Source organism: Amphiura filiformis, chromosome 13 (assembly GCF_039555335.1).
Source record: "Amphiura filiformis chromosome 13, Afil_fr2py, whole genome shotgun sequence".
NCBI classification, from domain to species: domain Eukaryota; kingdom Metazoa; phylum Echinodermata; class Ophiuroidea; order Amphilepidida; family Amphiuridae; genus Amphiura; species Amphiura filiformis.
In genome coordinates, this window is record NC_092640.1 from 65,086,949 (window position 1) to 65,114,878 (window position 27,930).

Here is a 27,930-nt window from a genome sequence, read left to right on the forward strand (position 1 = left end):
CAAAGGACAGATACCCTAAATATGCCCTTGAAGGTAGAATACCTGGACACAGGCCTAGAGGTAGACCCCCAAAGCGCTGGCTTGACAACATAAAAAGCAGCTGCCAAGAACTTGGGATTACATCAATCTACAATGCAAGGAGTATGGTCACAAACAGAGGCATATGGACTTCCATGGTGAAACGGCTGCTAGCTCCAAGGTTCCCAGGATCCGAGGGAGGAAAGCAATAAGTCCAAAGTAAGTCCAAAACAATAGTAAGATTATGAGTAACATCTATAATTAAGATTGTGCCAAGTCTTTGAATATTGAGAATGCAATATTATGAAAACTTGTAAAATTGCTTGTTTTTAATTAATTTCCTCGAATATTTTCCAAATATTTAAATTTCACTTTATTGCCAGTAAGGTTAACGTTTGTTCGGGGTTTATTTGGAAAAGCAATGGAATTGAGATGGAATCGAGATGTCTTGTTCTGTTTAAGCCATTCCAATAATCTTTCCAGAAGGGCTGTACGGCTTGCAAACTCTTTTTGCTGACTTAGTTAGTTGCGTTCTTATAACATTCATTTTGAAGATCGTAAATCCCTTGCGTTTTGCTATAAAAACAACCAGAGTTCAATACGTAACAAAATTATTTCACTACAGAGGAACGGAGTATGAATAATGCAATGTTAAATATAATTTTAGTGTTGTTAGCTATTGGGCATGATGCATTGGTTTTTGCCAGATTTTATTCTATAATTATTATGTAGAAGTTTATTCCAATACGTATCAAATAGTTTATTGGTACTTATTGGGCTATGACACATTGTAGACATAGCGATGTTGTAATATCCCTCTTCTTAGTAGACTAATGGTTAACTAATCTAGTTTTTAACACAAACAAGCACACATGTTTCTCCATTGTTGTTTTTTTAATCTGGTAAAGTTGTGATTGATGTGTTTCTTTTCAGTTATTTACACAGTATGCTTTCCACTCAAACCCAACACATTACCAAAGTAATATCCACCCTGATATTCTACATAATCCCACATAGTAGTCGCTAAGTATGGACTTTCACTTGTCGTCTTTGTTTTTCTCAATAATTTCTTGTAATTAGGCATTCCAAATCGGTATATTTCCCACGTTTATGCTCAAGTTTAGGCTGTACATATTGAACCAACAATGTTGGATACGGTGTTCGGCCCTCTTGTGAAAAAATACTTGTGACCAAAATCTGGTAAATTCTGGAGGGTGTAAATAGCTTTTGTCTATTAATACGGCTTCACTTGATTTTAAAACACGTCCAACATGCTGCTCAATCTTGTTTTAAGTGCTTTCCTAATAGTATTTTTGATGCATATTCATGCATATATCAAGGCTTTATTTTTTAAATTAGTCCCGTTGTACGAACTGTACCGTCGTAACGCCGTAAAAAATTTAAATTTCAACTTGGACCGTGCTAATGCCACGTATGTTTGTACCAGAAAGACACATCGCACTCTAATTAGAGTCACGCGGTAGCCGTGACCAGCAAGTTTTTAAAAAAAGACTGATAAAGAAGACTAATAACAGATGCTCCCGCGAGACTATATTTACACGTAACATTAAAACACTTGACTTCTATTGTTCGATGTTATTTTTCGCTGGGTACAAAATGTATCTAAAACCATGCTAAATGTTATTTACAGTCCCAGGTGTAATATCGTGACAACTCATTAATTCCAAAAGGGCCACCAATCCTACAGTCAATCATTGTTCGTAATAAACAAATATTTTTGCTTCCATTTCACGCGGTATTTCATAGCGAAAATTAGTTGCAAATCATACTGATCCAGAATTTTTGGACACTGCTACAGGTCTACCTGGTTATCACCTTCACACTACTTTTTCAGATTCACTTCCAAATATACCCTAGCAGTTTCCTGGATACCCTACATACAAATTTTGAGCCCCATTCGCCAAAAAATCAAGTTTTTCACAATTCTTTTGTTCTTATCGGACGACGCATCCATTTATATAATAAATGCTGTATTTCGACACAGTAATTTACAGCAGAGGTCCGTGGCCTAATGGTTAGTGCGCTTGACTCCAGATACGCTATCCCGAGTTCGAAAACCGGTGACCAACTGATTTTTTTTTCCAATGTTTGATTAAACAATTTATTGTCATTAATCAAGGATAACATAATTTTAAACATCCAGTGCTATTGTGATATTATTTTTTTTATTAAAGCAAGTTGTTTGATTCTCATGGAAATTGTTTATTGTGTTAAGGGCCTATTTAAAAACACAGCATAATGAAACCAGATCAGGTATTATAGGTATGCAATACGACGTTACTCATTGTTATTCTCATTTAAATATATTTTGTCCTACCACGGGCAAATTCGCATGATAATAGGACAATGATGATTGTGATATGTATGAATGGTTGTTGAATTGATTAAAGGGGAATTTCGTGATCCAAAGCCTCATCCCCCCCACTTTTCCCAAAAAAGTTGAGATTTTTACACCACTGGATACCTCTGGCTACATAATGTTTATGTACCAAATATTTCTTGCAAATTAATTCGTTTAGCAAAAAGATCGCCAAATTTGAATTTCGTTCTGGTGCACCAGAACGAAATTACAACACATTGTCTATGGAGCAGTGTAATACACATGATCATGCATAACTCGCAAACGCAAAATCGGAATCAACTGAAATTTTGGAAATAAGCTTTTTTCGTGGATATCTACTGAAAAATGTCATAAAAAGAGGATGCTAGGATCACGAAATCCTCCTTTAAGAAACCTGACTCTCTGTCATCTTCAGCTATCGTAGAACATGACAATTGTCATACCGTCCCGGTAGGTTGATTACAAACACTCTGTAGGTGTGGAAAATTGTTCCGCTAGTATGGAAGGCCAGCAGGAAAAAAAATATCCAAATAACATTTATCAAGCATATATAGTACGGAAGCGTCTATGTGACACAACTTGACAAGATAATTATCTTGCCATGTCGACTTATTATCAGCATTATGTCAACATGACGATATAAAATATCTCGCCAAGACAACTGAACAAACAAGTCAACATGGCAAGATAAATTATCATGCTAAGTCGACATACCAAAAATGGATGTCGTCTTCCCGAAATATATTATTATTCCAAGTCAATTTAGCAACAAATTAATGTCTACATAGCAGGATATTTTGTCACGTCCAGTTGACTTAACAAACAATATAAGTCAACATGGTAAGATAAATTATCATATCAAGGAATAGTAATTTTTGACACCGTATAATTTAAATTATTGAAAAGCATCCTCGGGATGTAGAGGAGGGGGAGGCCCGAAATTAAAGGGAAAATTAAATCTCAAAAGACCGCCGACAACCGCCGCTCAATAGGGATATCCAACTAGATTGCCCCGCAGGGCTACAAAGAACCACAAACCGCGAAATTTGGATATCCAGCTAGATTGCCCCGCAGGACTCAGGAACCACAAATCTTGAAATATGGATATCCTGCAAATTAAAACCACAAACCGCGAAAAACCGCCAACAACTGCCGCTTAATAGAAATATTCAACTATATTGCCCCGCAGGGCTACAAAGAACCACAAACCGCGAAATTTGGATAGCCAACTAGATTGCCCCGCAGGGCTATAAAGAACCATAAACCGCGAAATATGGATGTCCAACAAGTTTTAAGTATAAATTAGCCCTCGATAGAGGGCAAAGCTTGAAGGATTAGGGAAATTATAACCACGAACCGCGAAAGTTGCCTTAACAAACAATATAAGTCAACATGGTAAGATAAGTTATCATACCAAGTAATAGTAATTGTTGACACCATATAATTTAAATTATTGAAAAGCATCCTCGGGATGTAGAGGAGGAGCGGCCCGAAATTAAAGGGAAAATTAAATCTCAAAAGACCACCGACAACCGCCGCTCAATAAGGATATCCAACTAGAAAGAACCACAAACCGCGAAACTTGGATATCTAGCTAGATTGCCCCGCAGGACTCAGGAACCACAAATCTTGAAAATTAAAACCACAAACCGCGAAAAACTGCCAACAACTGCCGCTCAATAGAAATATCCAACTAGATTGCCCGCAGGGCTATAAAGAACCACACACCGCGAAATATGGATGTCCAACAAGTTTTAACTATAAATTAGCCCTCAATAGAGGGCAAGGCTTGAAGGATAAGGAAAATTATAACCACGAACCGCGAAAGACCTCCAACAACCACCTCAATAGAGATATCCAACTATATTACCCCGCAGGGCTACAAAGAACCACACACCGCGAAATATGGATATCCAACAAGCTTAAACAATAAATTAGCCCCGATAGAGGACATGGCTTGAAGAATAAAGGAATACCACGAGCCGAGAAAGACCGCCAACAACCGCCGCTCAATAGATATATCCAACTAGATTGCCTGCAGGGCTACAAAGAACCACAAACGGCGAAATTTGGATATCCAACTAGATTGCCCCAGTGCTACAAAGAACCACATACATTTTAGTTATAGGTATAGCTACATATACTCGTATTTTTTATTGTCATAAATCAAGGATAATATTATTCAAACTTCTAATTTTCGCTTTATTCGTCTTATGGAGTACTTCGTAACCGGATGACTTTTCAAGCTTGGAGCTACTCGGCTTCATTCATAATAAGAAAAGAAATCTACCAAAAAACGTTGACAACGTAAAGAAAGCAGCAAGTTTAAAAGCCCCCACCTCGGCTCACTTTTTGAAACTTGGTCCCATTTGTAAAAGATACTGATTTAAACTTTGTCATAATTATCAACTTAAAACATTACCAGAAGTGTTATGTATCTTTAATGTGCCGATGCGATATTAAAGTTGTTAGCATTCTGGAACGATCAGAAAGGTTATTATGTTGTTCTTGGCCAATATCCTATATATGTTTTGTTTTATAATAATTATTTCATGATCAAAACGAATAACAAGTAGGTATGTTAATGGCAATGATGCTATTGTTTAAACGTTAAAAACACCGATTTGCTGTTGATATTCAAAATGGGACCAAGTTTCAAAAAGTGAGCCGAGGTGGGGGCTTTTAAACTCGCTGCTTCTTTACGTTGTCAACGTTTTTTGGTAGATTATTTATACAGCTAATCTCATACGCTTTTCAATGGACAATCTCTACGTATGATCCGGCGGTATGAATGAAGCCACATTTTCACACCTCACTGTGGCTTTAGTATAATGATTTCTTAGAAACAAAAAGGATCATATTAATAGTTAGACTTTGCTTCGTATGTTCATTATCCCTCCGTTCAGTGGCCGAATTTATAACATACCTTCGCTATAGACGCATCCAACGAGCCAAGTCATGGTCAGGATTTGGTCGGCCATCTTTGGTTTCCCGCTAGCACCAACATGGTGTTTTGAGCGTCCAATTGTGCAAATAAAAGCCGCCTAACACCCAGAGAAGATTTAAAGACGAGGTGGGTTAATAATAGAATAATATATACAATAGAGGTAATCCTGTCGCATCTATTCATACGTACATAGTCCTTTTGTTCATCCATTTGTACATCTATGAATAGATGCGACGGGATTACCTGCGGAATTATCTCTATTGTATTATTCTATTAACCCTCCTCGACCGTCTCTAGGTGTAAGGCGGCTTTTATTTGCACAACTGTTGGAACTTAATCATTCCTTTAAGTGTTTTCGAGGAAGGAGTAAAACGGGTGATGGAATGCAGTTTAAAATTTCCGCCAAGGCCGAATCATTTCACATTTTGGATGCATTGTAGCCGACGGGGACCCAACTAAAGGCTGCTAGTCAGGTATAGGAATGCGTGTATTTGGATTCGTCTATAACGTCAAGTTGGCTGATTCCATCGATTTGTGAACACACTGCAGCCCAAAATTCATATATCACATCTCAATTCACAAACATAAAAGATCTGGCTAAAAGACATGTTCTCATTTGTTTATACAGTATACGCTGGCGAAGTTACGTAATTAATCGGATTAATTACCATAGCAATATGTGAAAACAATTTTGAACATATCGCGCTGCACTACAAACAGATTACACTCAACACCTGTGTATGTCTGCAATCATAGATTGAATACAATACTGGTCTTTTCAAAGATACTAATCTTACAGGTGCAAGTAATCAGCATGATATGGTTCAATGAAGTGAACGTATCAGTGCAGCGCGGTATATTCAAAAATTGTTTTCACCTATTGCTATGGTAGATTATTACGTAACTTCGCCAGCGTATAGTAGCAAAACGCCTCGTTCTACTAATCCTCAGACCATACAAAACAATTCAGTACGAAAAGACTGCAAGGCCATGCATCCCACGTGATCCGACTGCATAATCCTGCCAAACTACGCATAGCACGAAACCGTTCGACGTGTGGCTTCCTATACCCGTTCAGCCGGTTGGCACCCCAGGGGTCGGCAGGTTAAATCCAGGGCGGGTAAAAGAACAGTTCGCTTCGTCATATTCCTTCCTTTATTCCTTCTTACTTAATACAGACTTGACATTTAATATGGAATACTTTTTCGCAAAATTCCAAGAACGGTTTGGTAGAGGTCTGCATAAATGGCACGGGCTAAATATTGTTTGGGGTGTGTCAGAAGATGGTGTCAAATAATTGTTTGACAGAAAATGTGCTTTCCATTAGTTTACATTATGGCGTTCATAATGTAGTGAATTAGCCTATAATGGCGGATATAAGGACACTGAATTTGATATTTGTGGGGGTAAAATTTCTGAATTTGAGCAACATTATTTTCTGATATTATCAAATTTATTGAGGTTTGAGGCGATTTTATTGAACCAAAATACCAATAAGTATTCGTCAGAACTGAAATGCACCTGTGATCTACCAGTTTTGAAAGTGGAAGGAGCTTTAAAAATATGGCTCTTAAAAGTGGTACGCACTCAGAAATTTTGAACGGTCCCCTGGAGCCAAATGTGTTAAGCTTACTGTACACAAAGAAACAGTGTGAGCTCATTGGACAACCAGGAATCCGCAAAGTTGTTTTTGTACCGTAAGTTTATAACATTTGACCCCAGGGGCCATTCAAACTTTCTGAGTACGTACAGCTTTTAAGTGCCCTATTTTAAGCTCCTCCCCTGTTCAAAAACTTTGTAAATTCTATGTGTATTTCAGCTATGATGAATGCCAGTTGCTGACGAAGTTTAAGAAATATCACCTCAAACCCCTATACATTTCATAATAACAGAATCGTATTGCATAAAGTTCAAAATTGTGTCCCCCACAAAGCTCAAATTCAGCCTTCCTAAATCGGCCAATTTAGGCAAATTCGCTACATTATTAGCAACATAATGTAAACATATGGAAAGCACATTTTCTATCAAACAATAATATTTTACACCATCTCCCGACATACCCAATTAACATTTAGCCCGTGCGGTCTATGCAGACTCCGTCTAGACCAGTCTTGGAATTTTGCGAAAAATATTCCATATTAAATGTCAAGTCTGTACCTTAATTACGTTTCTTATATCACGATATTCATACTCCTTTTTGATATTTTCATTTTCTTATTCTTTAGCTGCAGGTAGAAAACGTCGTGGTGTTGAAGGTGAGTACATTTATACTCGGTATAGGACACTCGACATGTGACGTATGAGGCTGACAAAGCTACAAGCCTGACAGGCCGTAATAAATTATTTAAAAAAAACCATACGTTCGTACCTACAATGGGATACTTTGTCGTATCTCAACGGTTTTAGAATATAACATTTTGTTTTAAAACCACATAACACATTTAGAATTGTGAGGATTTTATGATTATCCAATAGCGACGTCAAAAATGGCGATATCGCACCCGCCACCACCTGAAATTTTCAAAAAACAGTTCTAACGCCCTCAACATGTCTGAGCTTGCACACCTTGCCTATCTGCTAAATTCCTGTAGACAAGGGGCAGTATTCAGTGAACGGCTCTTTTCAGAGTCAGCAAACCTTTAAAATTAGCAGATCGGTAAGGTCTGCTTGTTTTCTGTAGAAAGGAGCAGTCTTCGATGATGGATCTTTTCCGAGCCACCAAAAAACCTTTAAATTAGCAGATAGGCGAGATCTGCTTGTTCTCTGTTGACAAGGGCAGTTTTCAGTGAACGCTTCTTTTCATAGCCATCAGTAGGCAAGGGGCGGCCTAGATGTCTCATTCTTAGGTACTTTGTCCTGAGGAAGTCAGAGCTACTCTTGACGAAAGCTTGACAGTTCTAAACTTATCCGAAATATCTTGCCTTGACAATAAGCTAATAAGGTGTCATACTTTTCGGAAACACATGAAATATTTTTTTTTGTAACTGGTACTTGATTATGTTTCATTATTTTGCTCATACTGTTGAATTGTTTTCAGGTGTAACTTCATCATGGCCTTGCAAAAACGGAGAAGTGATACAGCATGGTGAATATGGAAGCACTAAGTCTTGTATTTGTCAGCCAGGATTTACTGGCATCTTATGTGAAGGTAATTTGAATATCTCTTTAATATGTCAGTTAAATATTATAATTAAACCTGTCAGTATGTTGAGTGTGTATGTATGTATGTATGTATTAATATCAAGAACAGGAAGCAACGAACGGCTCTATAAATTTGAATTACGTGATTTACTTTCTGGTATTTAAGCAGCTTATATCTCCCGTTATATGGTGTGGTATATTTATGCAGCATGTTCTTTATTATTAATATTCCAGTTCAAATTGAGTTCAAAAACATCCAGCCGCCGATCCAAAGGGGACACATCCTGACGAACGGAATTATAATGGTCGCAATGGTAGTGCTAATGATAGTAGTCGTTGTGTTAGCAATGGTTGTATGCCGTCTTACAGCAAGGAATAGGAGCAATTACAGTACATTTTAACATGCAATAGTTCAGTAGTCTCCTACTGAATGTAGCCTTTTTTCTTTAATTTTCTAAAATTATTTTAAATGTAATAGCCTATACTACAGGGTGTCCCAAAACAGAAGCCCCTCATTGCTCCCTCTTTTTCTCCTATTTCTGAAAAGTTGATCAAATATATTTTGGTATGTAAAGAAACCTTGAGTTGTTAGCTTTAATAAACCAAAACATCTATATCGATCAGCTCATAACTTTTGAAGATATGCTCTTTTAAAGAAATGTACCGGTTTTTCACTCTGTCCACGGAGAAGGTTTGGCTACTTCACAGATTGAAAAGGAGTACACATACCATGCATGAATATCAAACATTCTTCAATGATAACTTCATAAAATAACTTTATTTATGGAATGGGCTTTACCGGTTGGTTTATGGGCAATGGATTTTGTTAATAGTGTCATTAATTTGTGGGTAAAATGGATGCCGAATGGGACTTCTTTTGCTTTACTTGCAATTACTTATTTTTTCTTGGTTATTTATGCCGGGATTTATGCCTCTTCTTACTTTCTTACTTTGTTGTTTCTTGCCTTCTTTCTTTTTATTTACAACATAAGTCATTTCTCTTTCTAGGATAAAAGGTAGCCCTAAATGGCTGTTTGGTTTGTCTTTGGTTCTTCTGAAGTTAGTTTACTGTGCTGCTCTGCCCTCTACCTGGTTGCCTCCTTGGCGAATACAGGTTTCAGCCCTGGTCCTCATTGCATCAATTGCGTTGTGTACCATCCTTGTGCGCCGGATACTTGCGAATGCATTCAGTAATACGTTTGCGAAGATCTTGGATTTTGCCACACAGAAAACAATCAAGTGGTGTGAGGTCTGTTGATCGCGCAGGCCACTCCACAGCATGAGCCATCATAACCATTCTATTTGCTATCCATGGATAGAGTGAAAAACAGGTACTTTTATTCAAAAGGGCATATCTTCAAAAGTTGTGAGCCGATTGAAATAATTGTTTTGGTTTATTAAAGCTAACCATTAAAGGTTTCTTTATATACCAAAATATGTTTAATCAACTTTTCAGAAATAGAAGAAAAAGAGGGCGCAATGAGGGGTCTCTTTTTTAGGGGACACCCTGTATGTTATGTAGTTCAACACTGACTTTGTAAACTGCTCACATAGGTCGTTATTACACTTGAAAATGTTTTGAAAACCCAAAAGGGTATCATTTAGGGAGCGATTACAAATTAGGGTGCAACTCTACTAGTTTTATTACAAGACTGCCCTACCCCAACCCTAATCCCTAACCTGGAGTTTTCTGAATGTGTATCCAATACGGTACTTGCTTTATTGGGCACCTCTTTCATTCAAACTTCAACAATAATGTTTGCCTTATGTCTGATTAACCGATGAAAAGCAATGACAATAAAGAATATGTGAAGAGCTAAGTTTCAAAACCCCTTACATCTACTTGCCAAATTTTGAGAACACATCAAAAAATCATCAAAAAACCATTGATTTAAGGGACTTTTTAACAAAAGCAGTTTTTGATGGGATGCTTGGGTAGGATGCGCATCCCACCAAAAACTGCTTTTGTTGCAAAACCCATATATATCAGTGATTTTTTGATGATGTTTTGATGTGTTCTCAAAATTCGGCAAGTGGATGTAAGGGATTTTGAAACTATGTTCTTCATGTGATGGGGATCAAGAACCAATCTGGAATCGCATCAAGCACGTTTAAGAAGCATCTTGCCTTGCAGAAGTAACCCTCTGACGGCAACTTCTATTAAGGTAATCAATGTTTCCTGTATCTTCATACCTTTCTCTTTATTTCTCTATGTTTGGTTAAGTCTCAACTCGACGGACTGTTCTTCTTACCAAAACACCGGCTTCTAAGAGGTGAATGATCCGTCCTTTTTGATGTTTGGTTCATTCCACCATCGAAACCCAAGTTTAAATACTTCTTGAATGACCACGTCTGTACATGTAGTGCTTGATGCGAATTCAGTTTGATACTTGTTCCCTAGTGGCATTGAATATATTCTGTTTTATTGTCATTGCTTTTCTTCAATTAATTAACCATGCGACAATCTTAATGATTTTGGTTTGAATGAATACGGTGCGCGAAATGAATAAATTATCGCATTTGATACTCATCTAGAAACCTATTTAGGATCCTTTGTATTGGGTCTACAAGTTTTGAAATCCGACTCTTTTTTTCTACGAGATTCCAGAGCATCAAATGAGGTGTTAAAATTCGCAATTTAAAATGATGCATCCAGCGAGTGTATTAATTTATTAACACGTGTGTTTCTTAAAACATAACGACATGTTTAAGTGTAACGATAGCCTACTTTTTGTGAGAAGTTTGCTTAGGGTGTATAGTGAGCATTTATAGGTTTGTTACGAATTCGAAATATAGTGGATGGGTCTCAAAGCAATATTTTAAAATGCGCTATCAGTTGCCTTAGTACTCATTATCTCAAGTTGTCGATCTATTAACAATTCACTTTGAATTGTGTGTTTAATCTGCCACTCATGCCCACGATGTGCCTTGAGCATGTGGTAAACCTAATGGTAGCCATTCATGACTGTGCATGTGTAAAAATAACATACAATCATGCATGATTTCTTAATAACATGAAAACTCAATGCGCCATTCTTTTAATTCGTTTAATCAGTAGCACAGTATCTTAGAATTTGCTACCTGGCAATTGGATTTAACAAAAATAATTAATTATTTTAAAAACGGACAAATTATGCGATTCGAACTTAAATGAGCTTTGTTTAATGTGGTTGAACAGGATTTGAGGTTTTCATGTTAATAAACAATAAGCCATATCTAAGTTATTAGACCGTGTTGCACTTTGGGAAACACAAACTGCACCAAGGTTGTTGCCATACGGTTGTAAATTCAATGAACAATGACTTTGCTTAAAGACCGCTTACAAATTCATATGTTGTTAAGAATAAAAATATCAATGATGAAAAATAAAAACATTTAATTCACCATATAGCCACAGTAAGGGAAAATCGCATTTTTGTAGAATTTTCAGCCGAAAATCAATTTTGCCTATACTTTTGTACATAGCCATTTTTCCCCAAATTTTTGCATGGGCGCCCTCATACTGTGACGTCATAGCGACATTATGTGAGCAATGTTTGTACTTATTTTCATAGCTAGACATTTAATAACAAATGTAACGGTATATGACGTTAATAATTGAAAATTTAAGGGGAGGGTCGCAACAACCCCTCGTAGTCCGCGTTACAAAATATGATTCAGTAGTTCTAGGGTTAACCAACGTTGTATTCGGGTTGCACAAATCAAAGTTTAATACTAAATTTATATACAATACAAGTGGACATTTTTGAGACCGTGGGCATGAGAAATACTAATTAACGTGTAAGCAACTTGTCACATTGTTTTAAACGAGAAAAATTAACACGATAACATGCCTTAATCAAGCCCATAGGGTTTTAAGCTTCACGGAAAATGTTCAATTCTCATAGTTTTGTTCAAGTCCTATCGTTTTTGAAATAATTCTCATTTTAAATTATAGTGCATGTAGGCTTAGTATCAATGCTATGTCCGTAATCATGGAGATGATGTGCTTCGTTGGTAGATATCAAGAGTAGTATAAATGGAGCACTTCGTCTTGTTTCTCTTTGCTGAAACATAAAAAGAAAAGTAAACAATGGTAGGTTTAAACTTGATTATAAAATGTTGCTATACGGGGTGTCTCCAAAAATTGGCCCTCTGGGTTCTTACCTGTAATTTGAATAGCGTGAAATATAGTTTCATATTCAGGTATATTTCTTAATGTCCTTTGGTACCAATGATATTTCTTTCTGAATAGGCCTTGCGTACTTGAGATTATACTGATTACTATAAACAAATCCGATATTTGGCCCATTCCAATGCAAAGCAAATCATACACTCCGTGATTCAAAGAAAGTTATAATTATCACGTTTATTTTGCAATGGGAAGAATATAATTTAATTTCTTGTCTAAAGTTAACGTTCAAAGTAAACTTGGAAGAAATCGTTACAACTTTCGACTAGCTTTTCTCACTTTTATAACATCTAACCACCCTATTGCCGCGCCATAACTTCTAACACCCTATTGCCGCGTCATTCCTATTTCTAATAATAGACATGCTATAGATATCAAAGTTGAATTATGCTTCTAGTACTTATCCTATATTATATTTTGAGCCCGCAAAACAAACCGTATTTTACATTAAATGTATTTATTTTATTTAGTAAGGTTTTCTGAGAAAACAATGGAACGATCGTCGTCGTGGTCCTATGGGTCATGACTGACCCTTTGTGACCCTGTTGATGATGGTATTCCAGCAGCTTCTGTCTTGAGCCAGACGGTGGGCTGCGACGAGAGAAAGGCCTGTTAATTGTTTAATTCCATCAGTCCATCTAAGCTTCTGTCTACCTCTTCTACGACTGCCTTCTATGTGACCTTGCATAATTATCTTCTCAATGCTGTCACCATCTCTTCTAGAAATGTGGCCAAAATACGCCAGTTTCAAACGATCTATTTTTTGGGACACGGAAGCATGGTCTCCAATTTGGTTTCTTACAAATTCGTTAGTCTTATGTTCTTTCCACGATATTCTCAGCATCTTCCGCCAGCACCATATTTCAAACGCCATGATCTTTTTCTTATCTGTCATCCCAACCGCCCACGTTTCACAGCCATACAAGGCAATCGGGAAAACCAGAGCATCCATAATATGAATCTTGGTAGCTTTAGAAATACCTCTGTCTTTCCATATATCTGTCAACGCAATTGCCGATGATCTTGCCATGACTAGGCGTCTTCTGATTTCCCGTGAACTGCCCCCTGCATTGTCTATTAGTGATCCCAGAAAGTTGAAAGTGTCAACTTGTTCCACATCTTCTCCATTCACCTTCACTTGCTGATTTGTATCTCCTCCACAGATCATTATCTTTGTTTTCTTGACATTGAGATGCAGCCCAAATTCCTCACTACTTGCTTTTACTCTGTCTATAAGGTCCTGAAGCTCATCTGATGACTTTGCAATAAGGGTGGTGTCGTCAGCGTATCTGAGGTTGTTAATCTTTCGTCCTCCGACTGACACCTGACCTGTAACACCAACAAATGCTCTCCTCATGATGTACTCTGCATATATGTTGAAAAGGTACGGTGACAGAATGCATCCTTGACGAACGCCTTGGCCAATAGTGAACCACTCACTGTCTCCACTCTCTGTTCTAACGGTGGCTTCTTGGTTGTGATATAATGAGCAAATCAGGTCAGTCACATGCTCGGAGAACCCCATTTCTTTCATTATTCTCCACAGCTGCCTATGCCACACACAATCAAATGCCTTTGAGTAGTCAATGAAGCAAAGGTATAATGGTTGCTGGAATTCCCTGTTTTTCTCCATTAAATTCCTCAAATTGCCAATTTGGTTTCTTGTCCCTCTTCCCCTTCTAAAGCCAGCCTGCTCTGGTGGTAATTCATTCTCAAGATGATTTCTAATTCTCTCAGCAATGATATGGAGGAGGACTTTACTAGCATGTGAAATTAAGGCGATGGTGCGGTTGTTAGCACATTCCCTTGTGTCTCCCTTCTTTGGTAAAGGTAGGAATACAGCCTTTTTCCAGTCCTCTGGCCATTCTTTACTGTGCCAAATCTTGTTACATAGTCTGTGAATTATTGCAACACCTTCCCCTTCACTCTCTTTCAACAGTTCTGCCTGGATGTTATCAATTCCTGGTGATTTACCATTCTTGAGCCTCTTCATTGCTTGGTTAACCTCACTCAACAGGATCTCTGGTTCACTGTCAGTGTCTTCGCTTTCAACCCCATCTTCCTCCTCTGCATTGTCTTCTTGAGATGCATATAATTTTTCACAGTATTGTTTCCATCTTGATTTAATTTCTTCAACCTCCGTTAGGATGGTTCCATTTTCATCCTTCAGTACGTTGAGTCTTGGAACAGGTTTGGAAGTCAGTGCTTTGATATTTTTATACATATCTTTGGTGTTGCCTGATACACTATCCTTTTCCACTTCAGCACATTTCTTGGTGATGAAAGAAGTTTTATCTCTTCTGATTTGTTGCTGGATTTTCCTGTTCAACTCACGATACTCTCCACGTTGATCTTTGTTCTTCAAACCATTTGCTTTAACCTTTCTTCTTTGATCAGCCAATTTGAAGACCTCTTCTGTGAGCCAGGGTTTTTTTTTGCTTTTACATCTGGGAAGAGTCCCTTGAGCTGTTTCTGTCACTGCTTTCTTGATGTTTTGCCACAGTTCTTCTGGAGTAGATTCTTCGGAGTCAGTCTCCATTAGACTCTGGAACTGGTTCTTAACTTCCACTCTGTATTGGTCATTGATCTTGCTTACATCAAATCTGGCTGGTTTTCGCTGTCGCTTGATCCTCCTTAGTTTCATTTTCATGGTAGATATCAGAAGTTGGTGATCAGATCCACAGTCCGCTCCTGGGAGGGTCTTCGCAGATATGAAACTAGATTTCCATCTTCTTTGTACCAAGATGTAATCAATCTGATTTCTGGTGCTTTGATCTGGTGATGACCAGGTATATAGTCGTCTTGGGTGTTGTTTGAAGTAGGTGTTGATGATTGCAAATTTCGTCGGCTGTATTCCATAGTGGCGTATAGTGATTTTTGGTCATTTTTTTGAAAATTGGCACATATGTCTTTAATGATGTTCTCTTTCATTTTTTCTAAGTCTCATCAGTCATAATTAGCTAATTAATTAGTAATTGATTAATTAAATGTGGCGTATAGTTACAAAGTGACATTTTTCGTATTCCATAGTGGCGTATCGACCATACGCCACTTTTTATACACATTTTATAATTATGAAATATCGGCAAAATGAAAAACATCGTATGTCATAGTGGCGTACGCGTATCGGACCTATACGCCACTATGGAATACGATGTTTTTCATTTTTGCCGATATTTCATAATTATAAAATGTGTATAAAAAGTGGCGTATGGTCGATACGCCACTATGGAATACGAAAAAGGTTAGGCATTGCGTTTTGTTCGTTTTCCATAGTGACGTATAGTTTTATTGTCAGTTTGCCAGCAAAAGTATGTATTTATTTCTTTTGAAAAATATATAACAATAAAATCTATTTAGTTTACTACAGAAATTTCACATCATTTACAAAATATAATGAATGTCTGATTTACACAACTCGATTTTAAATTGGCATTTCTTCAAACCCGATTTTCTCGAAAAGTTGTTTATTCGCGGCGCCCCACTATACGCCACTATGGAATACGGACGACGATTTGTTCTCTTGGCAAAAGTCAACAAGCATCTCTCCCCTCTCATTTTGTTCTCCTAAGCCATTACTGCCCATCACATATTTATTGGTACTCCTTGCTCCAACTTTAGCATTGAAGTCACCTGTGACGACAAGAATGTCTCTCTTGTGAATGCTGTCTATGGCCTGTTGTAGCTGGTCATAGAATTGTTGGATTTCTTCATCACTTGATGCAGAGGTGGGTGCGTATGCCTGGATTACTGACATATTCATTGGTTTGCCTTGGATACGAATGGTAATGATTCTTTCATTTATCGGGTTATAACCTAGAACACATTTGGCGACTTCTTCATTGACTACAAAAGCAACTCCATGCTCTCTTTTACTTTCTGTACCAGAATAGTAAACAACGTGTTTACTTAGTGTGGTGAAATGTCCTTTTCCTGTCCATCTCATCTCTGAAATTCCTATTAGGTGCACATCATTTCTCTCTAATTCATTTGTTAGAATGTCTAGCTTTCCCAGATTCATTGTCCTGACATTCCTAGTCGCAATCTTCAATGTTGATTTCCAGAGGTTACGTCTGGCATTCTCCTTGGGATTATCAGCTTTCACGCCTCCTTGCGGCTTTAACGTGACAGCGTCATTGATGCCCAGGCAGATGCCATCTGTTCTCTCTTCCCCAGTAGCTTTTGAGACACCTTCAGGCCTGGGGGTCTCACTATCCAGTGTCATATCTCTCTTTTCGTTAGTTGTACTCATCATCATAGGTTTACTTGGCAATTAGTCGGTGGTGGTTTGCCGTTGCCTTCCACCATTGCGCAGTAGAAAGGAGACCATTCCCTAGACTCCAGCTAGTAGCTCTCCAATCTCTAGAAAAACCTGCCAGTAAGACCAGTCATTGACTTCATCTTCTGCCTAGTATCTCCTACTGAAATCTGCTGCTGCCCAGATCCAGTTGTGGATGCCGTTGGCTATTCCCAAGAAAAGCTCATTTGGCTCTAGCTGACATTTCCTTCATCAGGGGTCCCACTACCCCACTCAAGCTGCCTGAGTTGGCCGGGATTGTTTACCACCGCCCGGGGCTCAGTGGTGGCAAGATGTTATTTGCATCCCAAGATGTTAAAAACAACCTACTTATACTCTATGATTGGGAGAAAGAAAGAAAGAAAGAAAGATGAAAGAGATAGACACAATTCCAGTTAGCATCCACACTGCCTGCTCCTGTAGACAGTATAACTGAACACGGTGTACAGGGGATGGCACATAAGAAGGTGCCCATGTGGCGCTCGCCTTCACCATCAAACTGGGGATCTGTATCCTGTACCCCAGAGTGATATTACAGTCGGTAATCGCCCCTGGGATTCGGCGCTCTACCCTATACTAAGGACAAAACCCATTGTCTTAGACAAAACCTGATGTTAAACATCCTACCAAGCCAACTAGTTTGACTCACCTATCCTTGCTAACTGGTTTGCGAAATGAAAAAAATTATAGCAAGAAAAGATTATAGAAAGAGTGAAAGGTGAAAGGTAGAGATGAGTAGGTTGGGAGCACCCCACATAGATGAATCTATGAGGGAAAAATCCAGCTTTGTACCTAATGGTACAGGTGCTGGCAAAGGGTTATTTTCAGCTCCTCGGCACTGGGACAGTGCCTCCCCTCTCATTGGAACGATAAGATAAGTCAATTTATAAACGCCAACAATTATGAAATGGCATTTATTTGTATCCAAAACGTGCATCATGCTTTTCGTCCATGTACATCTGTGTTGTACTGTCTTTGTTCTGCATTTTCTGCAGGGAATCTGTCGACTGCAGATGACAAGTTACAATTTTTCTTTGAAAATTCAAAAATATCAGAATTGTACATTTTCATTACCATATTTGGAATCAGTATAAAATGCATTAAAATGAGTACATTGATTTGACAATGTGTGATTTTTGTGATAGCTCTTGATATTTTGAGAACATTCACGACATGTGTATAATAATTATGTATTCATAGGTTTGTTTGAAAAAATAATATCTCTCCAAGATGTCCGCGCTAACTTTTTTAACCAAACAGTGACCACATTGCGCATACCTTTTACCATACTTGTAATACAGCACAATGGCGCCAATGGCAATTCCAACAATTATTCCACCTCCTACAGCTACACCGGCGACTTCGATGATTGTCAAAGAAATACCTGTTCTTGAAAAGGAGAAAAAGAAAATGGTATAAAATGTGTCAAAAGAAGGTTAATACAATTCACAGTATTCCAATATGGTCTTCAGGTGCAAAATTTTGACTGTCGTGTGGAAAAGATTAATATACTGCCATGGAACTTTACAAGTAACGACTGGGGGATTAACGTGACATAACTAAGGTGGAAATATCATGTGATGAAATAGTGTCATCCCCCCTTAAACAATATATGACCACAAACTAGCAAAGTAATAATATTATATAACTCATGGGAAGTGTAGTAGATTTCTTTTTATGACATGAGATGCAAATTGGTAGAGTAGTGTCTTTCCCTATAACAATAACAATTGCGCTCAAAAACTAAGATGTTCAAATATTACATTAAGGGCTGGGGTAAGGAAAAACTTAAAGTTCAGGTATGCTTATTATACACTAAATATGCGAATTACGTTTTAAACACCTTAATTCATATTTTCTATAATTGGCGCGTGATCTCATGACATAGCGGGAGTGCATTGACCATCCCCCTTGTCAGGTTTGAATATAGAACCTCCTGCATACATCCCCACATACTTGTGCTGTACAATTCAATTTCCTCCTTAAATTGCACAGATGTATCTCTTTTTAGTGCGGATTTATAGCGACTTTTATTGTTATCAGTAGTCTCGATACCTTTACGATCAGGGGCGTAGCCAGCTTTCTTGGTCGGGGGGGGGGGGGGCAAAATACCATTTTTTTGGGCACAGCGAATTAAATTGCAGTTGCATCATACAATACATAGAGACAGTATGTCTTCGAGCTTCCCGAAAAGGGCCTTATTTGGATGATGTGCGCGAGTAGCGCGAAAAAAAAATGGTATTTTACACTATTTTCGCCCATTATCCAGCTAAAAAAGGGCTTTCTTGTTACAATGTGTGCGCGTAGCGCGGAAATTTTTTGTATTTTACACTATTTTGGCCCTGAATTTTGCTAGAAAAGGGGCTCCTTGCCCTTTTCTTTTCCTTTGCCCTCCTGATTTTCTCTTTCATTTTTTTTGTCAGAGGGCACTTTTTCTTTCATTTTTGGGTCAGGGGACACTCTAACCCCCCCCGCCGCTGGCTACGGTTTACGATCAAGGCTAATATGTAACACATTATTTGTCACATACCTGTTTGATTTTCGATAGAACATTTTGGCGTTTCTCCAAGCCATTCTCCGGTATCGGAACAAAAGAGATGTTCATCTCCAATAAGTTGAAATCCTTGTCGACAATACACCGTGATGACATCACCAAATGTATAAAAATCTTTAACTGGGTCAACTGACCCATCCTTAGGTTTATTGATTGGCAGACATCCTGAATGAAGATAAAACATTACACAAGCATTAAATTGTATAGTAATTTGTATTCGCTGTCGAAGTGACGTAATAATCGGATTAACTACCATATCAATGGGGTAAAACAATCTTTGAATGTATCGCGCTGCACTACAAGCAGGTTGTACTCATCACCTGTGTATGTCTGCAATCATAGATTGAATACCGCTCCCTTCGAATATACTACAGGTGCGAGTGATCAACATGATATGGTTCAATGCAGAGGTACCGCGTGGACGTACCAGTGCAGCGTGGTATTTCAAAAACTGTTTAACCCCAGAACTATGGTAGTTAAACCGATTTATTACGTCACTTCGATGGCGAATAGTAAAATAAACGATAATATAGTCTGTAGATATATTCTTGTTTTTGTGGGTAAGGTATGCTGTCAAAGTCCGATGTGTAGGTATATGTTGGAAAAGAGATTGCCACGCAGATAGCTTTAGATATATTTTATTATCGCGATAGTATAATTTGAAGCCCTCTGTATATTTCGAATGCTTCAGCATGCTTCATTTGTATATTGTGCTCAAAACGTATCTGCACATTTAAAAATTAAAAACATAATACGATATTACCACAAAAAAGGTAAATTGGTTAATTTAATTTAAACAGAAATTTCACATCATTTACAAAATATGATGAATGTCTGATTTACACAGCTCGATTTTAAATTGGCATTTCTTCAAACCCGATTTTCTCGAAAAAGTGTTTATTCGCGGTGCCCCACTATATGCCACTATGGAATACAGTCACCGAATTGGTATAAGTCGGGAAAAAAGTCGCACCATGCCTCGCCGAATGACTACTTTATTAAGTTATTTAGGTTTAGTGTCTTTGAGATCTTGCTCTTGATTTAAATGCACATATATTCTTGACCGCAGTATGTTATGTACCACAACAATTATAATTAGAGAAGTGAAACTCTGACAATTTCTTAATACGTAGGGGCTCATTGGGGTATATGGCCTTAACGGGAATAATAATTGCGACTGATTTTCGACATTTTAACCGATCTTAATAATCACATGGAATTGCTAAAAAGTTTTTTAAACACTAATTAATATAATATTTCCGTGAGACTTACGTCCGTCTTTCTCTAATGGAACCGTTGCAGACGTTGTTTCTTTCATCGTTCGATCGGCACCATCAAGGGGCGAAACATGTGTTACCGCTACGGTTACGAATCCAGGAATTTTTTCTGTAATGTATATAAAAACACCAAAATGGGCAAACAAGAAACTGTGAAAAAAACCCGTTATCATTAAGCCTAAACGGTTTTAATGGTTTTAATCATAGTGCACTTACGTCCACGGCGAATTCACCGTGACCTTTCCAGCCATAAACCCGCTTATCATGCTTATTGAAGATTAAACCGATATATGCAGTACTAAACCATTATATAGTAATCTATTGTCCAATGCAAATTTATTACCACCTGATAATATTGATCCAATGAGCGACCGAATTATCCGCTACGGACGACTAATCCAATCGATAATGACTCTATTGACATGTACGAACGGAGCCCCACTGACTGAGTTTTGGGATATTTTTCACTGGTTTGCAGCTGTTTGCTGTCACTTACTCATCAAGGCGGAGACCGTTATTATAAGAACTATGCCAATTATTTAAAGATTGACATGTAGAGAATAAGCCATAATTGATTGACAGAAAGTACTAAATTTGTACCTATGACGGTTTTATGACGCCAATCTTCAAAATACGATCAAGAAATGGCTGCCGGGTGAAGTAAAATGTGCATTGGAATAACACGGCGAGTTTGGATAGATGGTAGGATTTCTTTTTAATAAAAATGTATGTTCCCCCGTTATTAAAGCTTGTACCGGGTTGAAGATTCAGATATTTGGATAAAAGAATAAGTAATTGAAACAGAGAGAAAGTACTAAAATCATAGCATATATATACTTTTTGATATATGATACTAACTAGTTCATCCCCAATAGCTTCGATACAGCGCTACCAGTAGGGTTCAATTGCCTATTGTGAGTGCCCCTGTGTTGTGTGCATACATGTAGTTAACAATAACTGCATGATGTGATATAAATTAAAATTGAAGTTATCACTCTCACTTCAGTATGATACTTATTCACTAGATAGATCATATATAATGATGTATATTGAGATAGATCACGTTTGCATAGATTACCTGTTGGGAGAAATTCGTAGTCAAAGTCTTGTGCTGTGCGTATGTTATACCCCGCCACAAATCCATAGCCGGCAGCATAGGTAAAGTCATAAACAAGAACCAAGAACGTAGCGTCGGAAGTCGGATGGGTGACCGTGTGTGCTGGACCAGGGATTACGGAAGTACCAATTACGCAATAGTCATTGTCGGGTGTTTGCAACAGAGACGCATTTTGCGCGTTCAAAGGCTGATTATCCAAAAAGAATGGTGCTCTCTCAGTATTTTCGCAAGCTGTAATTATAGTTATAAAGGCTTCCTGCCCGGGTATTCTTGAGGGTTCGGATAAATGTGGGACTGGAAATGTTACGTTACTTGAGAATGCTTCAGTTGGAGGTATAATCACCATCGTACCGTCACCTATATCCGCATTGTCACTTTTTGCATATTGTGTAACCATCACAGGCCTGTCAGCAGATACTGTTACTACCTCGTCCGTTGCCAAGTTAAGTTCTAAAAACTCTCCAGACAAAAGTAGACGTTCACCTGTTTGACCTGATATTGTGACTTGCGTTGTATCTGACGCGGTAGCAATGACCCGGAAGAGATAACCAGTAGAGCGTGCTAAAAACGGAGCAAGAACAAAATGGTGACCGAGTGAACTTACTGGTGGTATATGCTTCAACAGCGAGTCACACTTGCCGGTAGGGCCGGGGATAATGGAACACTCATGACCTGCCATGAGTGAAATAGGCCTGGTCGCCGTTAAACGTATTCCAGTAATGTCTAATGGCTCATCATCAGATGGAATATAATGAAAGAATTCATACCTCTGCAAAACCCTAACATCTTGCACTGACGTCTGAATAGTAACGGTTGTATTATCAAAAAGTGCCATCACATCAAATGCGGGAAGCCAATAATCAGTGGTTTCATTGCGGTGATAAGACACCGCAATGTATTCCGTGTCTAGGGCTTTTGTTGGTAAAATAAGGAAACCACTAGCAAACTGCTCTCTTAGTATAAAACCGTGAATAAACACCATGTCAGTAGCATTTATTATCACTGGTCCGTTTCGAACATATATTTATGCATTTTCATTTTGTGTCACGTGCGTGTTGACGGGGCTGTTGCGGTAAGCGTCCCAAAGAGTAACTTTTACTCTATGTGTCATTTCAGTTGTTATTACAAGTCGTACAGAGTCAGCGATATTGTTCGGAATAGAACAAATAAAGTGCCTTCCATAAGAAGATGATGCAGCACCTATAAACAGAAGTATAAGGAGCAATAAATTGATTTTCTATGCATTCCTCTTTTAGAAGGTCAAGAGAGGAGATTATAGCCAGCATTTAGTAAAATTGAGTCTTAACCTTCGAATTATGGAAACTTTTGGGCCTCATAACTGCTAAATTGTTGGTATAAAGTATTTAAAGGTATACATATTTAGAATCGCAAAGACTGCTCAGTTTTGGAGAAAATAACAAAACATCGGTTTTCTGCCCACATTTTTCAGGAAACGTAACAAAAAACAAACAAAAAAGTAAAATAAAAAAATATTAATGTTTAAAAACTAGAAATAAATTTTCTGGCACCAGTTTTTATTTTCTTGAATTTTGACCAACTTGAATTTATGCTGGTTTCATACTACCCTGCCGCTTGCCGCTGAGCGGCGTGGCGCACGCGCATTGCAGACAAACGGACACAATCAAGGCTTGTCATTGGTTGAAACGCCCTGCCGCTTGCCGCAGCGGCAAGCGGCAGGAAAGTATGCTGGGGGGCTTAGACTCACCAAAAATAGTTGTTGTTGTTAATTGAAATTGATCAATACAGGATGAACGGTGGTTTAGGAGTTGGATTGTCAACATCAGTATTGAGCACGTAACTAGTTCTAAACTGTACATGACTGTCTTTAGCAACAAATAATGGTAACCAATTTGAGACTAGGTACTTAATATTGGGGATATTTTAGAGGGTCCAAACAAAGAACACAATGTGTTTTATATTGGTTATGATGTCATCAGAATGCCTGTTTCCCCCGGTTGTTTCTACTGATTTCTCTACAATTGAGTTATACAATACAAAATTACAAATAATTAGGAATTCTGTGAAAATCTACCGACTGAGTGAGTCATGCTCCGAGCACAATAATAGTATATACAATAGTAAAATTCCAAGTCAATCCGAGAAAAAGGCGGTTTCCGCCACACTCTAATCAGCAAAGTCAACTTCTTCAGCACAGTGTAATACTTTAAAAAAATGATTTGAATTATAAGTGTTGAGAATAAGTTGCAACTTATTCTCAACACTTATAATTCAAATCATTTTTTAAAGTATGGCGTAATTGTTAAATGTCTGACACGTGGTTCTAAAAAAGACTTACGTTCATCTTCCTCTAATGGAACTGTTGCATATGTTGTTTCCTTTGTCGTCGTTGGATCGCCACTATGAAGGGACGAAACCTGTGTTACCTTTTCAGTAACTAATCCAGAATTTGCGTCTGTAATGTAAACCAAGCAAATATGCAAAGATGAAAGTTGGAAACATCTAAAATCATGGCATTATTACGTTGCAGCATAGATGCATGCGCGCTTAAATTTCATTCTGCAAAAAAAGGCTTGTATATATTCAACAAAACATTATTTAAAAGTGATGTTCTGCACCCATCAGAATGTAATCAGAATTGATGAAGGCAAGAGTTCGGAAAATAACGACTCTTACTGACTCACCTGTAGGTTGTTTCCTCTCTCGTCGTTGGACCGACACCATCATGGGGTGTAACATGTGTTACCTTTTTAGTAACGAATCCAGAATTTGCTTCTGGAATATAAACAAGTTTGAAATACAGAGACCCCGAAATAAACACTATCGCTTCCACTTGAAGATATTATATATTCTGGAGACAAGTAATGCATAAATGCTACACGAAAATGACTCTTTATATGATAATTACCTGTAGTAAGATTTTGCTGTCCGAAGTCTTTTACTGTGCGTATGTTGTACCCCACCACATGTACTACGGCCGCTGTTATCACCAACACACGCAAATAAATCCTCGTCATTGTTTCGGTCAGTAATCTCTACCTTAGTTATAGTAGCTAAAGGTTTATGCCATGAATACTAGCACTTCTCAAGATTTTGTCAATAATATGAAGACCGCACAAAACTTAACGCAGCCGCATTAAATACACCTATAGCTTCATAACTATTAATTATATTCACAATATTTTGATATAGAATAAAGGATGGTTTATTTACGCACTTTGTGATACCCCATTTATCCAATGTCGTTCAATATTAAATACCAGAATTTAAAAGTTGCAGTTTACAGCGATCAAGCACTGCTGGGTATCAAAATGCGCGTAAATAAATCATCTTTTTTTATTTTTAAAATATTGTGCTATATGCGTATTCATAACGGTTGTGTTACTTGATGTGAAGTATTTACATGTCAATAGTTTGTAGCTTTGCATGGTACACGCAGCATATACACTTTGGCATGCTTTGGGTTTGCAGTATGTGCATATAGCCAGCTACACTGAAACTGTATTTAGCTCTGTTTATACTGTAGTCGTCAAACATCATGGATGAGTGGCTTCAACTTGACCTGTGTATTATTTTGTTTGTTTGTTCAGTAGAAGGGGAAAGTAGAGCTGACTTATACAAATGGCCGACTGGCCGTATTCACTTAAATCAACAGAACAAAGTCACAGGGTCATAACTACATTCACGGGGAGGATTAATATCTAAATAATGCGGAGAGTGGCTATTCAGTCCCAAATATTAGTTTGGAACTTTTTGACCTCACTCTGAGGACCGTTAACTTTGTGACCCCCGGTTGAGACACACATATTTATGCAATTATGGTGGACAGTATGACAAAGAACTGCATTGATATAGTTACGTAAATGGCACAAAGAACTAAAATGACTTAAGTAACTTGATGACCACGTATGAAAACCCTTTCCCCCCAATCCCTTAAATAGCATTTAATAATAATACATGTATTAGGATTCCTATGGACAATCAAGATAAGCGTTTGAGCGATCAGGGAGAACCAAAGGCGGGTTTAGGAAAAGGAACTGTTCAGCCAGCAGCAGGCGGCATAGGACACGCAACACGGACGTACGAGGCTGGCGAAGATACAGGGCTGACAGCCCCATTCACAATACACGGTTAGCGATTATAAATGGACAATTAACATACTTGCAGTGGGGTACTTTGCAGAACCCCAACGGTTTTAAGTAAGATAATTTTGCTTTGACACCACATAACAAATTTAGAATTGTTTGTGAAGATTTCATGATTATGTGTTAATCCAATGGCGACGTCAAAAATAGCGATATCGCATCCACCATCATCTGGCCAGCAGCGTAGAAGCCCGAGCGCCCTCCCAGAGACGGGTCCAGGATTTCAAATTATTGCGGGCGTTAAGGACTCTATAGAATATACCAGATGATGGTGGATGATATCGCTGGTGTCAAAGCAAAATTATCTTACTTCTAAAACCGTTCAAAGTACCCCACTGTAAGTATGTTAATTGTCCATTTATAATCGCTAACCGTGTATGAATCAGCCCTGTATCTTCGCCAGCCTCGTACGTCCGTGTTGGTGTGTCCTATGCCGCCTGGAATATACCAATTGCCGGACGATTCCAGAAAAGGTTGTTTTCAAAGGAACAGAAAAGTATGAACTAAATGAGAGCGAAAAATCACAGAAGTTGATTGTATAATTTCCACTCTTTATAATATTAAAAAACATTTCAGCTGCTTCTTTCTATAGCTTTAAGTACCATAACCCATAATTCATAATAACTATAGCCAGAGGTGGGAGTCGAACCCGTAACCCTTGGGATATGAATCTCTACACCAATCAGTGATGAGTTGTCAGAAGCGTGATGTCAATATTGATAACATGTTGCGGCACACTACTTTCTGAACCATATTTGAACAGTTTAAATTTTTTGATTTTCATCAATATCTCTCTTCCTTTTTTTTTCTTGCAAATTTATGAAGTACATAAATATGTATATTACCTCATGGACACAACTTACACAATATCTCTATTTGCAAAGTGCTTTTAAACCATCTTAGTATATCATTCTTGTCCTATATTGTTTACTGTTACTAAGGAATTATAGTAACTCAGATGTGTATCTCATAACAAAATAAAATTATTCTGTTCGAGTAGAGTACTTAAAATAGAATAAGTTATATTTGCTATATCAGTCAGGCACGCTAAAATAATTTGATATTTTGTCTAGTTTGTCTCTTACTGGATACATACTCAAATACTAGCAACAAAGGTTTTCTTTGTCTAAATTGTCGCATATTCTATGAAGAGTGTTGTTCAGGAAATATTGCATGTCACGATAAAGCAACATTAGCTATGAGCAAATATTGGAAAAGTACACTAAGGATTATGGTGCGTCTAAATAATATTAAAAAAATGGATTACATGAAAAAATATAAAAATATGTTTAAACATCTCAATGTGTAGTTCTGCGTGATTTATTTATGCATGAAATGAAATGATCATTTGTCATTAACTATTTTAATTCAAAGGCTAATTCTCCTAAAGGGTGACAACAAAGGGTTACCTCAACTAAAATGAACAATGCACTCCTTGAATCGAACCCGAACTTATGCATTTTCATTTCCAAAGTAAAGTTATATCTACATATAAATAGTTACGTGTACAGTTGCTGCTTTTGTTTGTAAACATATCTATTTTCTTAACTTTCGACCCTTGATCATATTATCGTTAATATTGATTATCATGATATGATGTAGCTGTACTATAGTGCTACTGTTTTGGTGCTATTCTAAAATTACAATTTTAATAGTTTTCGTGTCGGTCGCGATAGCGAACAGCAACATTAGCCGGGACGCTTGTAAGAACAGTTCTAGATGTTGATGTGAAGTAAGTAAGACCTGCAAAAAGGTTGCCGAAGTAAAACAATATGGTCTAAAATTATATATTTTTATAATATGTAGGTGGTAAGGTACTGCTATATGTACACTTTTAGGTGGACTTACTTAAATTCACCCCAAGTCGTACATAACTAGAAGATGTGTAACTACAATAAACTACAATAAAAGTACAGTTTTTA

The 27,930-nt window shown here is 37.7% G+C and overlaps 4 protein-coding genes across 6 annotated transcripts in view; 1 reads left to right on the plus strand and 3 right to left on the minus strand.

Moving 5' to 3' along the window:
* Positions 1 to 11,840, plus strand: part of LOC140168652 (uncharacterized) — a 28,781-nt gene extending 16,941 nt beyond the window's left edge. For all 3 annotated transcript variants that reach the window (XM_072192063.1, XM_072192064.1, XM_072192065.1), the window contains 3 exons: positions 7,553 to 7,582; positions 8,365 to 8,475; positions 8,703 to 11,840. In XM_072192063.1, the coding sequence (XP_072048164.1) occupies positions 7,553 to 7,582; positions 8,365 to 8,475; positions 8,703 to 8,869 (308 nt within the window). In that variant the 3' untranslated portion in view covers positions 8,870 to 11,840. The remainder of the gene's footprint in view (positions 1 to 7,552; positions 7,583 to 8,364; positions 8,476 to 8,702) is intronic.
* A 123-nt stretch (positions 11,841 to 11,963) lies between these two features.
* On the minus strand, positions 11,964 to 20,874 carry LOC140168653 (C4b-binding protein beta chain-like). The gene is made up of 4 exons (XM_072192067.1): positions 20,763 to 20,874; positions 19,467 to 19,655; positions 18,215 to 18,320; positions 11,964 to 12,514 (listed from the first exon to the last, which is right to left on the minus strand). The coding sequence occupies exons 1-4, from the start codon at positions 20,806 to 20,808 to the stop codon at positions 12,472 to 12,474; spliced, it is 384 nt and encodes a 127-aa protein (XP_072048168.1). The 5' UTR covers positions 20,809 to 20,874; the 3' UTR covers positions 11,964 to 12,471.
* LOC140167844 (IgGFc-binding protein-like) lies at positions 20,856 to 22,866 on the minus strand. The gene is made up of 2 exons (XM_072191134.1): positions 21,769 to 22,866; positions 20,856 to 20,876 (listed from the first exon to the last, which is right to left on the minus strand). The coding sequence occupies exons 1-2, from the start codon at positions 22,864 to 22,866 to the stop codon at positions 20,856 to 20,858; spliced, it is 1,119 nt and encodes a 372-aa protein (XP_072047235.1).
* LOC140167367 (uncharacterized) lies at positions 21,851 to 25,129 on the minus strand. Its single transcript, XM_072190676.1, has 3 exons — positions 24,772 to 25,129; positions 24,202 to 24,318; positions 21,851 to 23,084 (listed from the first exon to the last, which is right to left on the minus strand). The coding sequence occupies exons 1-3, from the start codon at positions 24,878 to 24,880 to the stop codon at positions 22,909 to 22,911; spliced, it is 402 nt and encodes a 133-aa protein (XP_072046777.1). The 5' UTR covers positions 24,881 to 25,129; the 3' UTR covers positions 21,851 to 22,908.
* Between the last annotated feature and the right edge of the window lie 2,801 nt (positions 25,130 to 27,930).

What these genes read in the sequence shown, in the direction of transcription:
- LOC140168653 (XM_072192067.1), bottom strand. Translation starts at nt 20,808, where the DNA reads ATGAAAGAAACAACGTCTGCAACGGTTCCATTAGAGAAAGACGGAC. An exon ending in TCCATTAGAGAAAGACGGAC is followed by an intron (nt 19,656 to 20,762) that starts GTAAGTCTCACG and finishes ATCTTCATTCAG; the next exon opens with GATGTCTGCCAATCAATAAA. An exon ending in TTCTATCGAAAATCAAACAG is followed by an intron (nt 18,321 to 19,466) that starts GTATGTGACAAA and finishes TTTCAAGAACAG; the next exon opens with GTATTTCTTTGACAATCATC.
- LOC140167844 (XM_072191134.1), bottom strand. Translation starts at nt 22,866, where the DNA reads ATGGTGTTTATTCACGGTTTTATACTAAGAGAGCAGTTTGCTAGTGGT. An exon ending in TGAATAAGTATCATACTGAA is followed by an intron (nt 20,877 to 21,768) that starts GTGAGAGTGATA and finishes TATACATTACAG; the next exon opens with AAAAAATTCCTGGATTCGTA.
- LOC140167367 (XM_072190676.1), bottom strand. Translation starts at nt 24,880, where the DNA reads ATGACGAGGATTTATTTGCGTGTGTTGGTGATAACAGCGGCCGTAGTA. An exon ending in ACAGCAAAATCTTACTACAG is followed by an intron (nt 24,319 to 24,771) that starts GTAATTATCATA and finishes TTTACATTACAG; the next exon opens with ACGCAAATTCTGGATTAGTT. An exon ending in TCCATTAGAGGAAGATGAAC is followed by an intron (nt 23,085 to 24,201) that starts GTAAGTCTTTTT and finishes TTCTGTTTATAG; the next exon opens with GTGCTGCATCATCTTCTTAT.